This window comes from Vicugna pacos, chromosome 18, assembly GCF_048564905.1.
Source record: "Vicugna pacos chromosome 18, VicPac4, whole genome shotgun sequence".
In the NCBI taxonomy this organism is placed as follows: domain Eukaryota; kingdom Metazoa; phylum Chordata; class Mammalia; order Artiodactyla; family Camelidae; genus Vicugna; species Vicugna pacos.
Window position 1 is genome coordinate 23786780 of NC_133004.1, and position 15119 is coordinate 23801898.

Here is a 15119-nt window from a genome sequence, read left to right on the forward strand (position 1 = left end):
GGTCAAATTTGCCAAAAGGTGTGGCGCGATGAGGACAAAAAAGGATCCACAGGTCTGAGGTCATGGCAGGCACAGGCGGCACGCCAACCAGCAACATTTGTGGAGGGGTGCAGAGGGAAGGCCGGCTGGGGAGGCAGAAGGAAAAACTGGAGGGGAAGTGGCAGGAATGGCGAGAGCACACACCTTACTCCAGATGCTTTGCTCCGAGTGGGAGCATCACAAGCCAGAAGGAGAACGGGGACATGGAATCAAGTGAGGAGGTTTGGTTTTGCTTTGGTTGGAGTTATTTCATGCCACAGGTATTCCTGCAGGTGTGCTAAACTGTCACACGCCACCAGTTCCTTTGGCGGTTGGGTGAAATCTACAGACCCTTCTTCAGAATACTGTTCTCAAGCGCATGAGATAAAATATGCAAGATTATAAAGGAAGGTAATTATATTAAAATCGTTCCCAAAATCTTCATTTTTAAATCTGTGATGTAGTAATACAGGATGTCAGCTTCCTGGTCAACACGTTAAATAACAAGACCGAATGGCAGGTGAAATACCAACGACAATTTCAAAGCACTGATGAAAGTAAACAATACTCAACACATCTACAACTAAACGCCATTTCAAGATAGCCTGGGGTTTCACTGATGACAAACTCCCAGCTCCTGCTGATACTGCTGCGTTGTTGTCTACATTCCTAACAGAAGAAATGAGCAAATTCAGTTCAAGGTTAGGGAAATATAGCTGTGAATTCCACATCACCCTCCCCAAGCTCACAGACTCCTGTATTCTACCTATGGCAGGAAGAAAAGTCAGCCCACAGGTTCGACTAAAAAGCCTGGACTCAAAGCATGTTTACAAAGGTTGGTGGAAATGACCAGCAGAGAAGGGAAAATACCCAGGAGAGAGAAGAGCAAACAAAACAAGCCGGTACTTGACAAGGAGACAGGGACTAGCCTCTGACAGGTGCAGGGACTCCTCTTCACTGTAAAGGAGAGAAGTAAAAAGGCCGGGGCCAGGCCTGGGGCAGACCTGTGGATCACGTGGTAAGGAAATGAAGTGACTCTTCTCTGGTGGCTTCTATTTTCATTGAGAGGCCTGGTCATCAGCTGAGTGGGAAGTGGGGAGAGAGATGGTAAAAACACAGACATTGTAGAGAGTTGAAAAGGGAATTTCTAAATCAGAAAAGAAGGATTTCGGGGCATAACTAAATATTTACTTGAAGCTTGTGGTCATGAATTTAAAGTGACAAACTGACTCAGGTATACATCATGTTTTCCAGCAATATTCATATGCTCAGAACTAGAGAAGATGGATGATCAGATACAACCAGGGATGGGACTCAGACTAGCGCAATGGAAGGAGGGAGGAGCAAGGGCAGGAAGAAAGGATAGTGATGGACCAGGCAGGTAAGAAGAGAAGTCAAGACAGGAGAGGGAGAGGTAACTGAGAGTGAAAAAGCAATGGGGGCCAACTGATGGCTGAAATGATGAACCAGAGTAAGTGAACAAGAAGGACAAGACGTGGTACTCGCAAAGGAAATGATAGAGGTGGCGCAGTTACCAGTGAGAAGACCCATGATGCTACCAAGGGAGCAGAGGGCTAAGGGGAGGTGGAAGCAAGGACTGCTGACCACATGGTCCAGACACAGACAAGAAAGAGCATCCCGGTGGATGCTGAAGTCACCCAGAAGGAGGAGAGAGGCAGTAGTGGAAAGACGAGCCAAAGCCAGGCGAAAGACAACGAGCCAAAGCCAGGCTGCTGGTGAATGCTCTGCCCAGGAAGGCAGCAGGCAGAGGGGTGGCAGAGCTGGTGACACAGCCTGGGGAAGAACTGTGGCTCCTGGGAAGGGGGAATTCAAGTGGTCTGAAAGTGGCACAGGGAAACCAGGATGCCTGCTGTGGCCTCGCTGCAGATGCAGAAAGAGACAGAAGTGAAATCACCTGTGTCTGGACGCGCTGCAGGGGGACGGTAACCAGAGGAGTTACCTGCTTCCATGTCAGACAAGGACGTCAAAGGCACTTCTAAGAAGACTGCCAGGAGAGAAGGGTCTGGCATCTGCAGACCCTGAGTGAAAAGACTTGAAGGTCTAGGTAAGATTTAGGGAGTAACAATAGCACAGGGATGAGAGTCCTGGTAATAATGGATGACCTAGGAGTCCCAACGCAGCTGTAACTAAAATATCCTGAAGCTGGACTGTAAAACAATGAGAATGAGGCACCCTCCAACTTGGCCGTTTCTCTCCTTTTGTTTATAAAAGCATCAGGCTGGAAACTACACATCCGTATGAGTCTGGTTAAAGCGGTTCCTTCAAAAGATTTCTGTACTTAGTCCGCTAACTACATTTGTAACTTGTATTTGATAATGGCGTTCAGAGACAAGTAAGAGCCAAAGGAAATAAATTGTTTTATTACACCCAAATTGTGTTACCAAGCTGGTTCACAAACCAGGTTAAGCAGTTTGGATTCCAAAATTGTCTTAATATTTCTAAAAATCAAAATCATCAACTGAAATTAAGGTGCAGCACCACAAAAGCAATTAAAAAACATGACATGGATCCTCAAGGCCTCACAAAGAGATCACACTGAGGGGGAGAGAATTTATTTGAGGTCTATGTTCTAGTACCTTTGCTGAGAAAAATCTCCTTCCTTACTTCATTCAATAATATATTCACCATGAGAAAGAATACAATTTATGAGAATAACTAAGTTAAAAGTAGCTATTGACCTTAGAGCAGCAGGAGCTTAATACTGCTGGGAAAACCAGAGGCTTTCCCAAACATTTAGGGAAGTAAATGAATGGAGGAGGTGGCATAGATATTGCTCAGTGCTTAGCATGCACAAGGTCATGGGTTCAATCCCTGATACATCCACTAATAAAAAATAAAGGAGGGGGAGGGTATAGCTGAGTCGTAGCGTGCATGCTTAGCATGCATGAAGTCCTGGGTTCAGTACCCAGTACCTCTGTTAAAATAAATAAATAAATCTAATTACTCACCCCCAAAACAGGTAAAAAAAAATAAATTAAATTTTTAAATAAATAAATAAATAAAATGAATGGAGGAAGGAAAACCACTCTTGTGTGTCCTGAAGTCCCATATTCATTGAACATTTAACAGTCACCTCCCTGATACAGAAGAAGAATCGAGCTCTCACAGGGGTATGGAATGGGATGCAGCCCCCACCCCGAAAGCTTTTTTCTCCAAAGACCATCTCCACATTATTGGAATATGGCTACTTTGAAACATGACACACTAACCACTTGTCTCACTGAAAGAAAACAGGGAAGCATTCCCCACTAGTGGCGAGCACGTCACAGCAGTGGTAGAACAAGATCCACTCGGTGGAACCAGGAGTTGGAGAGGCCTCGTTAGGGCTAAATGAAGTAGCAGCTACTCTCCTGTTCAGTTCTTGGTTGACTAGGCTTTCAAAAAGGGGCACAACAGAAGAGTGTTTTTTTGTTTTTTTTTTTAACCCTGGCTACACATCATGGACTGGAAATCTGAAATTCTGCCTCAGGTATCAGGCACAAAAAGACAATTCTCAACCAAATCCATATTTACAAGTTCTGAAGAGAAGCCACACATAATCTTACCATTGCGAAAAACTTTATTGAAGTCAAACCCTTGGCTTGCTAGGAAGTCAATACTTGAGCTCTGAAACAAGAGTAAAGAGAACACACATTTTGGTGATGTCCGTGGCAGGTATGTGAACAGAAGCAGAGAAGGAACTCAGGCGAGTAAAGAAAGGCAACCAGGCAAGGAAGCAGCACCCAAAGGTCAGAGGACAAGGCATTTCTACTCCACGGCTGCCAAATAACCCCTTAATTTACCAAACCATCTGGGTTCTTCTCCTTTATAGCTTATAAAACAAGTGTCCTTTGTTTCCCAACATTTAAAAAAATTTCACTTGCTGAACATGTATTCCGTCAATAGGCAGGAAACTCCTGATTGCTATACCAACTAGGAGACTATAAATGTATTTATTTTATCTCACCCCAGGTTCAAGTTTAAGGTAGCCCACGTGCGCAGGTTATAAAGTATCAATTAGATTCTGAAAACCCAAAAACTTAATTGGATGTTCTTTACATTCAAAATCAAAATATACAAGGGAGGGTGAGGGTATAGCTCAGTGGTAGATCACATGCGTAGCACACACAAGGTCCTGGGTTCAATCCCTAGTACCTTCATCTAAAAAAAATAAAAAAAGAGAAAAATTCCCAGTAACAAGACTTATTATACACGTATCTCAAAGCTAAAAGGTAAGTCAAAATATGTAAGTAACGTTAATAAAAAATTAAGTAAATACTACTACCCAAGAATGGCAAAATTCCACAAAGCTCTTACTCAAACTGACAGAAGATTGGAAAACATCACTGTAGCTTCTCTAATTTTATTCTTGTTTTCAGTCAGAACATCAGAGGGCAGCATGCTTGGATCATTTTCATGCAGCCCCTCATAGAAACAAGCCTTCCTGACCTGTACTTTGACGTTACATCATCACTCTAGACTGAGGGAAGCTGTACCAGTTCCATTAATCTCAGCACAGTATTCACTTTAGAGATGTGGGCGAAGACAAGGTTTTCTCTATTAATGATTTCTTTTTGGTAACAGAAGGGGAAATGTTCTGACGTCTCTAGTCTAAGGAAACTGAACGTCTCCTAATCCTGGTTTGTTCCGGTCCTGTGGGCCTCAGAAATGACTGCGGGTTTCCCTGTTTTCTTGGCTGGTAGGAAGCTCACAGACAAACAGGTCAGACTTTCTGTGGCATAAATTCTGTCTTCTAATCATACCATAGTAAGCAGATCCTCATATGTCTTTTCTTCCAATTTTTCATTCACTTAATTTTTTCACTCTTACGTTAAAAGGTATTTACCTTTTACAAACTGCATATACTCTTATATACTGTATGTATCTTCATTAGCTGACGCAAATTCTTTTTAAACTATGAGATATAAAAGGCAGTCTTACCACACAAATACACACACACAAATGTGGGTACAGGCATACCATTTTCCATCCTGTCCAGGTTTTCTGTCTTCTAAAATAAGCAACCATCCCCCCTACATCTTTCCTTTTTATTGTGTTCTGAATCAAGACCCAGTGTCTTCTGACTTGGGCCACATGCTTCCTTTCTACCTACCGTGCCTGAGTATTCTTACAATTGTGCCCACCTGATATTCCATCACTGACAGAGACACCAAAAAATGGATTATGGAAAGGCATTTTTGTCCCTGCTGTCACTAGACTCCAAAGCATCCTAACTTCCTTCTTTTTAAATATCCAGAGTCAGAGATTCATCTATTCCCTTCTTGGAGCTATGTGTTTTCCACTCAAACAATACCCTTTAGATTGCACCAAACGTGTGCTAAATGCCACTGAACTTAAGCCACTTAAAATGGCAAATTTTAGGTTATGTATTTTTTACCATAATAAAGAAAAAAATCCTTTGAATCAACAAAATCTATTTGTGGTTTGCCAGCCACTGTCTTTGGTTTGTACCATTTTCAGGATTCAAGAGATGAGCACAGCTACCGGGGAGAACAATTTGAGGCAGCTATCAAAACTGTCAATGCCTAAGAAATATGAATCAGCAATTTTGCTTCTAAGAAATCTATCCTATAAAAAATTCCTACATATACACAAAGACATACTCCACACAGATGTTGACTATGGCATTGTTAAAAATAGGGAACCATGGGAAAGCTTCTAAATTCCAATTAAACCAATTACACTTCTCCATAACATAAAATCGGAAGGCATTGTGTTGAGTGAAAAATGCAAATTATATGAGTAGAAGAATTCTACACATATTAAAGAAAAAAAAGCTAAAATTATTTACATACACGTAAACACACAGGTATATGTACGTATGTATATAAAAGAAGTGAAACGGGGAGGGAAAGAGGATAAAAAAAGAAACTCAATTTTAACTCTATAGACAACAGCAGTGTCTTGATTTTTCATAACCATGTGTGCATGTTCTTCCGTGACTTCAACTATAGGTGTTCAGCTGGACAAAGGAAGAAGAGAAGGAAAAGAGGGGAAAACAATGCAGATGCCACGCCATTCTGCCTGCCATCCACTGGATGGGCACGTGCCCAGGGCATGTGTGTGGCTCTCGGGCAGCCCGTTCCTCGACACCCTACCTGGTGCAAGAATCTCACTGTGCGGACAGATGCTTATTTTTCAAGGAGCATACTAGGTTGTTTCGCCCGCCAAATCCTCCCTGCTTTAATGGTAACAGAAGTTTTTCAAGAGTGATTTTTGACTAGACCCAATGTTCACCCTACTTGCTGACTCTAGAAGCTGCTTGTAAGATAAAACTCTGGTACAGTCATAGAATTTCAAACAAAACAAAACCCACCTTAGACAGAGGATGGAAGAAAAACATTCAAAGATATCATCATTTACCTCTCCACAAGTTTACCTGCTAGGTGTAAACTTCTTCCCTGCTTTTGCTTTTTTCCAGATTAGAGAATCGCAGCATTTTTATCCCATTGTGCATTTTAGACATTAGTCTCTGCCCTTTGATGTCTTTCTTTAAGGAGTGGCTGGCAATGATAACTGCATGAAGTATTCCAGGTGTACCCACAGAATGGCTTTTGTACAATAGGCAGGGTTACATTGATCTGTTTCCAATTCATTTCCTAGAATAACTGTGTTTGTGTCGGTCTTTTAGAACGAAGTACCACCCCTAAAGTGTCTCGGTGCCACTGCCTGCATTTGTTTGATTAACCTCTGGCTAAGGTCATGGAACCCTCTTTAAGTAACTGTCTTCTGGTACTGCTGGAAAACCACATCCACACAGATTTCCAAAGTGAGCCTACTTTTCTTAGTGAAAATCTACAAATACTGTTTAAATAAGTAACCTATACTACAGTGACTGGTAAATAGCTGTTAACTGATCACAAGGTAAAGGAAGTATCAACTATGGCTTATTTGCTAATGTAAGAAAAAGTTAAGTTGCAAAACCAAAATTACCTTCTCTTCAGCCCCAGGCATGCAATTAATACTCAATTTCATTAGTTAATATCCTGCCTTATTACAGGAAGAATTTGACATGATTCAGTCACTCAGAAGCCTACCCTCCAGGCTTTCTTAACTGCACTGCTACTTAACCTGCAGGAAAAGGGAAAGATGGGAAAACTCAGAGGAACTAATGATGCTACAGGGAGAGAAGTTGGGGCACAACATTACAAGGGAGAAAAGATGGAACACTCAGCTTTCATCACATATCTAAACACCATACCATTTATTCACATTCTCCTTATACATTACAATAGATTATTAAGATGGTACAAAGGGGAAACCGATATTCACTGAGCATCTACCAGATCAGCTACAACTCGAGAGAGGGTGCACTAAGGGGCAACCTCCCTGTATCCTTACCCTGGCTCTTAAGTCAGCCCTCCCCACCTCAGGAGGAAACAGTGGTCTTTTTCTACCCTCTTTCCTGACTGGTGAGTTTGGGAAAAGAAATTGAGCGTATACAGTTTAGCCCCTTCTGGGTTCTCTCTTTTCAAAGAGGATACACACATACTCTGCTCTTGCAGAAAATAAAGCTCTCCCCTTGGAGATGGGTGCAATGATAATGGGATGGGAAGACACCTGCAAGTCCCAATCTGCAGGTTCAATTCAAGGGAAAGACATTAAAAATTCCCAAAGAGCCACATTACAAAGCCGTGTTCTCAAATTCAGCTTTACTAAAAATAAAGTACATGTTCTCATTTCCATCTGCCTGCCTCCTCCAACTCACTCCTTAACTGATTTTCAAGTAAAGGGGGGAGACAGGAGTGTCATTAATTTACAACCCTAAAACTGAAGGTCGGAGAGGTGAAATGATGTGCCCAAAGTGCAAAGTTAGTGGTAGACTTAAATTTTAAAGAGAATTCTGATTCCACATTTCCACACTGCCTCATCAGAAAATCGTAACAGAAAAAAACTCAATTATGCTACTAACCTGACAAACAAATTTGACATCTGGTGAGGATCTTTTGAAGGGTTTCGGGAAAACATAGAAGTTAAATGACTTTGTTATATACCTGGGGAAAACAAGATAAAATGAGACTTAGGGGTTACATTATGCCATGACAAAAGAATTCCCACCACTTGTTAAAACAACCTACTTTGAATCTGTGCAGTCATACTTAAAAGTGCAAAGGCCAAACTGAAACAGCAAAAAGTCCATGGAATGCTGGAAAAGGGAAATAAAATATCTGTCAAAACAAGTGCTGGATAGTCAATGTGAACAACAGTATTCTCAATCAAGTGGGCTTTCAGATTACTCAACTTGACTTTGGCAGAATATCTCCAATTAGAAGAGATTACAGATTATATACCAGAAGCATTATTAATTTATAAACATTTCTTAATATTTTTACCAACTAAGCACCCATCCATCATCCACAGTAACATGTTAAGCCTATTTCCCAATGATTAAAATAATCACATCACATTTTCCATAAATCAAATTAACACTGAAAATATTAAACTTTCCCCGAAATGTTTTCCAGCAAACAATTATTTTTGCTGTTGTTTTAAATAACACTAAATTAATATCATTTCACAGCTAGAGTTGAGAAGTTATTGATCAAAGTTTAATGATTTTATTCCTGTATAATTCAACACATGGAGGACCAACATGGGAGAAGAAAAGATTTTCTAGCACATCCACATACCTTTTTAAGCTTCTGGTACCTTTCTTCTGGAGTGTCAAAACCATTTGTTAATGCGGTGACTGAAGGGCCATCGCTGATTCCTAGATTTTAAGAAATAAAAGTTTTTAACTTGTTAATACATGCTACTGTAAAAATGCCAATCAAGTATTCAATGGCTCTATAATTTCATATTCTTATGAATTAAGATTAATTGGAAATGCCCCCTCCTTCACTTTTTCAAAATGAGCATTAATTTCACTAGCCACCAACCTAAACTCTGTAATAATGAATTTATAGAGAGTAAACGTTTCAGTTTGAGAATGGGCAGTTTCAGTGTCTAAAATAGGCTTCAAATATAGAAAACCCTATAGAGGAGAGGCTCCACCAAAAAACTTAGAACTAGTAAATAAATTCAGTAAAGTTGCAGGATGCAAAATAAAAATACAGAAATCTGTTGTATTTCTATACACTAACAATGACTACTAGAAAGTGAAATTAAGAAAACAATCCCACTTACAACTGCATCAAAAAGAATAAAATACCGAGGAATAAATTTAACCAAGAAGGTGAAAGACCTACACTACGAGAACTATAGGACACTGATGAAAAAACACTGAAGACAACACAAATAAATGGAAAGAGAGACCGTCCTTGTAAGTTGTAAGAATTAATATTGTTAAAATGTCCATGTTACTCAAAGCAATCTACAGATTCAATGCAATCCCTACCAAAATACCCATGGTAGTCTGCACAGAACTAGAACAAATAATCCTAAAACTTGTATGGAACCACAAAAGACTCCAAATAGCCCAAGCGATCTTGAGACACCATCTCACAACTGTCAGAATGGTTATTATCAAAAAGACAAGAAATAACAAGTCTTGGCAAGGATGTGGAGAAAAGGAAACCCTTGTGCACTATTGGTAGGAATGTCAACTGGTCCAGCCACTATGGAAAAAAAGAATGGAGGTTACTCAAATTAGTGAAAATAGATCTAGCATACAATCCAGTAATTCCACTCCTGGGTATTTATCAGAAGAAAAAATTAATTTTTCTTCAGTAATTCTAACTTGAAAAGATATGTGCATCCCAATGTCACTGCAGCATTATTTATAACAGCTAAGATATGGAAGCAGCCTAAGTGTCCAAGGACAGATGAATGGAAGAAGACAGATAGACGGGCAGACAGACAGACAGAAAGTGAAGTATTACTCAAGCCATAAAAAGGGTAAAATCTTACCACTAGCTACAACATGGATGGACCTAGAGGGTATTATGTTAAGTGAAACAAGTCAGACAGAGAAGAGCAAATACCATTCGATTTCACTTACTGGTGTAATCTAAAAAACAAAACAAAACAGAAACAGACTTACAGATACAGAAATTAAACTGATGGCTGCCAGATGGGAAGAGCCAAATAGGTGAAGGGGTTTAGGAAATACAAACTTTCACTTACAGAATAAATAAGTTACAGGGATGTAAGGCACAGCATAGGGAATATAGCCAATAATATTGTAATAACTTTGTACCATGACAGACAGTAACTAGACTCATCGTGGTGATTTCCATAATGTATAAAAATATCAAATCATTATGCTGTACACCTGTAACTAATGTAATATTATAATTAGGTATAAATATAATTATAATTCAATAAAAAATAGGTTCCAAAACAGTCATGATTTAAGAAAACAATTTCTATGATTCAATAAGCTTTGCCGCTTTCAAAAGATTAATGCTAATAAGACATCAACAAATCCTGATGTGTCTTATTGTGAGAGTACCAGTCTCAGCCAACAGTCTGGCACAACATCTATACAACAAAGGTGTATTTAAGGTCAAACGACAATTATTTGTGGTGAAAACGCTTCGCTTTTCAGGGAATTGATTCCAACTAGAAACTGCATGTTTAATTAAAGCCAAAGATTACTCCAGTATGGATTCCTTTAGAAAGAGCTGAAGTGTTTTAAACATTGGACATCTATACCAAAAGGAACCAACTGTTCATACTGACTTCAACAATTTAAAAATTAGTCTTTGATCCAAAAGAGAAAAAAAAAACTTTGCAATTATAACTGCAGATAAAATATTAAGCACAGCCCTGCAATGGGAGGCAATGAACACTTCCACTAACACCTAGAGGAATACTCTCATTCATCTGCAAAAGCCTGACCCTAAACACGGTAAACAAAGGACAAATACTGTATGATTCCACTTATAGGAAATGCCTAGAGCAATCAAATTCATAGAGACAAAATCAAATCCAGAGGCAGAGGGGAGGGAGGAACTGGGAATTATTCTTCAATGGGTAGAGTGTTTCAGTTCCCAAAGATGAAAAAGTTCTGGAGGTGGATACGCAACAGTGTGAATGTACTTAATGCTACTGAACTGTAAACTACTTAAAAATGGTTAAAATGATCAATTTTATGTGCATTTCACCACACAAAAAAGCCTGATCCTAACACTCAAGCTCTGTCCCACGCACCTGTCCAATTGTTCTTTAAGCAGCACCAAAACCATAAACTTTATCTGCAACCCTCAGAGTTGCAATCACAAACCCAATCACAAACCCCATCGCACCTATTAAGTGCTTTTGAAACGTTTAAGAAGAAATGTTGAGACTTATGCAACTTGCTCAAGGCGAAAGCAGGGTGCAGGGGCCAGAAGGCGGGATTAGGGGGAGGTGGGGTGGGCAGGAGCAGGCTTGGCAATGCACAGCAACGTGCCAGCCTCCAGCTTGCAAGCAAGGGATACCTGAAAACTCCCCATCGATGGCGAAGAAGTCGGCCTCCTCTATGGCTTGGTACACTTTATGAAGATTACTCTTAAAATCTGCGGAGAAACCGAGAAGAGGCTCAGAAGCGGTGGCCCGGCTTCCTGCCCACGGGCTCTTACGGGAAGAGGGAAAGAGGGCCGAAAAGCTCCTAAGGCTTTGGGCGGGAGGGTAAGTCCACGAGCGGTACACGGGCCAGAGGGAGTCAAGTCCCCGAGGCGCAAGGGCCGGAGGGAAAGAAGCACCAAGGGTGCACGAGCCTGAGAGCGACAAGGCCCGGGGTTGGGGGGGGTGCCCGGGTTAGGAAACGACAAGGCGCCCAGGGGTGCACGCGCCAGAGAGGAACAAGGCCCCATGAGGCGCAAAACGGGAGTAAACCCCTGAGGGGCTGCCTCTGCCTCAGGCCCCGACAAGAAAACCCGCCGTGGTCCGGGCCTAGTTGACCGGGTGAGGGAGACCGCAGGGACGCGGCGAAGTGCACGGTGGACACGCACTGCTCCTGATTATCTCCATTCTGCAGTGTGGCCAGACACCCGGCCCCGCCAGGCCCGCCTCGGCCGTTCCACTCGCGGAGTTCCGCGGCACCAGCAGAAGCAGAAGCGGCGGAGACCGCGGGGGCGACTTCCGGAAACAGCGCGCGCCGGCGCGCGTCACGTGCGCTGCGTCACGGAGGGGGCGGGGCCAAGAAGGGTTCCCGGGACACCGGAGGAGCGTGGCTACAAAGCCCCTGGAGGCGTGGTCTAACTTGGGAGGACCCGACTTGGGTCATTCAACTTCAGAAAAAATATGTGTCCTGACTTCCAGTCGATGCATAAATATTTCCTGAGTTCCCCTTATGTGCCAGGCACGCTGAAAGGAGTGAGGATATAGTGACGAATGAAAAAGACAAGGTCCTTACCCCACTGGAGCTTAACTTGACGGAAGAATGGAAAGTCAGGCTGGAATCTAACTTGCTAGTTGGAAAGATCGCTATGCAGAGAAAAAGCAGGGTGCTGAAATAAGAATAATGGGAAAGAGGGTTAGTTAGAGAGGTACTGGGGAAAGCAAAGCTGAGATTTTTATCTAGGGCACTAGCCACTGAGTACTACAGCGAGCAAAACAGATGAGGTCATGCCTAATGGAGTTTTATGTTGATTTGAGGTTTGCTGTTGATTCCCAGAGCCTGTAACAATGCTGACATGTGTAGATGATCAATAAACATGGGTTGAGCGAATAAATTCAGCCTCGTCTTTCACAAAAGCTTACTATGAAGCTGGTTAGAAGACCTGCTCTCAAAGGCAGCTCTGCCACTCATTAGGTCTGGAACTACTCAACCTACCTAAATCTCAATTTCCTCATACACTGAATATGATTGAGGATCAGTGGTGACAACGTATGTGAACTGTAAAGCACTGTATAGATAAATATAGAATATTATTAGAGTTCTGACTTGCTGTCACCTTTCCCCCATTCACACCTTAGGTTTGAGAGAAATACTGAATAGAAACCACTTGTGCTTTTTGAAAAGAAGATAATCACTTCCCCCCAAAAGAAAATATTAAGTACCCTAAAGAACAAGTATGAGTCTGGCCATGTTTTCCCCGCTAGGTGTCACAAGTGCATTTTCCTCTCTTCATTCAAAGTAAATTTACATATAATTACTTATGCCCACTATTCCTAGTGTGAGCAGCAGAAAGTGATTACAAATTCAAGAGTTCAGATGGAATGGGAAGGTGAAAAACCAATAAGACAAGTAGTCAAACCTCAAGCTTGAAATGTCTCTCTGCCTTCTGCTTTCAAGTTTAAAAGTCCTAAAGGAAAAGCACTAGCCACATATGGCCACTTAAATTTAAAGTTTAAGTAAATTCAATAAATACCAAAACTTACTACAAAGCTACAATAATCAAAAACAGTGTGGTACTGGATGCAGAAAAATATAGAGACTAATGAAACAGTAGAGACCCCCCAAATAAACCCTTGGACATATGGTCAAATGACTTGCAACAAGGATGCCAAGATCATTCAATAAGGAATGGATAGTCTTTTCAACAAATGGTGTTGAGAAAACTGGACCTCCACATGCAAAAGAATGAAGTTAGACTCTTACCTAACATCATATAAAAAGTAACTCAAAGTAAGCCAAACACCTAAATATAAGAGCCAAAACTATAAGACTTTTAGAAGAAAACATAGGGCCAAAGCTTCATAACATTGGATTTGGCAACGATTTTTTGGCTATGACACCAAAAACAAAGGCAACAAAAGAAAAAATAGATGAACTGATCTACACCAAAATTAAAAACTTTTGTGCATCAAAGGACACTATCATCAAGGTGAAAAAGCAACCCACAGAATAAGAGAAAATATTTGCAAATCATACTTTTGATAAAGGGTTAATATCCATAATACAAATACATAAAGAACTCCTACAACTCTGGCACAAAAACAATCCAATTTTAAAATGGACAAAGGACTTAAACATTTCTCCAAAGAATATATGCAAATGGCCAACAAGCTCCTGAAAAGATGCTCGACATCACTAATGCAAATCAAAGTCACAATGAGATACCATTTCACACCTATTAGATGAGAAATTGAAACTTTATGAACTCCTGGTGGGAACGTAAAATGGTGCAGCCACTATAGAAAACAGTGTGGTCCTTCTTAAAAACATTAAAAATAGAATTACCATAGGATGGAGCAATTCTACTTCTGGGCGTACAGTCAAAATAACTGAAAGTAGACGTTTGAACAAGTTTGTACACCCATGTTCCTAGCAGCAAAATTCACAATAGCCAAAAGGTGGAAACAACCCAAGTACCTATTCACAAATGAATGGATAAACAAAATATCATGTATATATACAATGAAATATTATTTTGCCTTTAAAAGGAGGGGAATTCTAACACGTGCTACAGGGTAGATGAACCTGAAGGACATTATGTTAAGTGAAATAAGCCAGTCACAACAGGGCAAACTTTGTATGATTCCACTTATATGTGGTACCTAGAATAGTCAAATTCATCGACAGAAAATGGAATGGTGGTTACCAGAAGCTGGGGAAGGAACTACTGGGAGTTGTTGAATGGGTACAGAATTTCAGTTTGGGAAGATGCTAAAGTCCTGTAGATGGTGGGGATAATTGCACAACAATGTGGATATACTTATTGCCACTGAACTGCACACTTAAAAATGGTTAAAATGGTAAATTCCACGTTATGTACCTCTTACCATAGTCAAACAACATATATGCTGATACCTATTGCCAGACTATCATCCAGAGTTCATACATTCCTGGCACTAGCACAGAATATTACCAACCTTTTCACCCTTCGACAATTTGATTGATGGGGGAAAAAAAGTCATCCCAGATAATCAATTTAACAATCTCCAGGCCAGATTTAAAGCAGAAAATCAGCATACTTCTTAACGTATCAAGAGACTGACAGAAAAACCGTGGTTGATAAGAAAGTCATTTTAATTCCGAGTCTACTTAATACTGCAAATGGAACTTTAGCTACCGTCCTCTGATTTTCTGTATAAAATGTTAAGGCAAAAGAAAAATTGTGGGGAGTACAATACAGTCTTGTAATATTATTTTCATTTCTGGGTAAAGCTGTTTCCTCCAGATATAGAAAAAGCCGCCCTGGAGGAGCAGACAGGCATGACATCCTCACCTTCTGGGGGTTACCGCCCTGGCTCAAGGTCTGTCCACCCGA

At 40.9% G+C, this 15119-nt stretch overlaps 1 protein-coding gene across 4 annotated transcripts in view; it reads right to left on the reverse strand.

Annotated features, from left to right (window-relative positions):
- Positions 1–15116, reverse strand: part of PARN (poly(A)-specific ribonuclease) — a 148212-nt gene extending 133096 nt beyond the window's left edge. For 3 of the 4 annotated variants that reach the window (XM_072942655.1, XM_006212074.4, XM_015245960.3), the window contains exons 1-6: positions 11916–12047; positions 11403–11480; positions 8670–8749; positions 8118–8185; positions 7952–8033; positions 3585–3645 (exon numbers count right to left, since the gene is read on the reverse strand). In XM_072942655.1, coding sequence (XP_072798756.1) covers positions 3585–3645; positions 7952–8033; positions 8118–8185; positions 8670–8749; positions 11403–11480; positions 11916–11934 — 388 coding nt within the window. In that variant the 5' untranslated portion in view covers positions 11935–12047. Of the gene's footprint in view, positions 1–3584; positions 3646–7951; positions 8034–8117; positions 8186–8669; positions 8750–11402; positions 11481–11915; positions 12048–12319; positions 12414–15077 lie in introns of those variants that run through there. The other variant, XM_015245958.3, reaches the window with a different exon arrangement.
- Between the last annotated feature and the right edge of the window lie 3 nt (positions 15117–15119).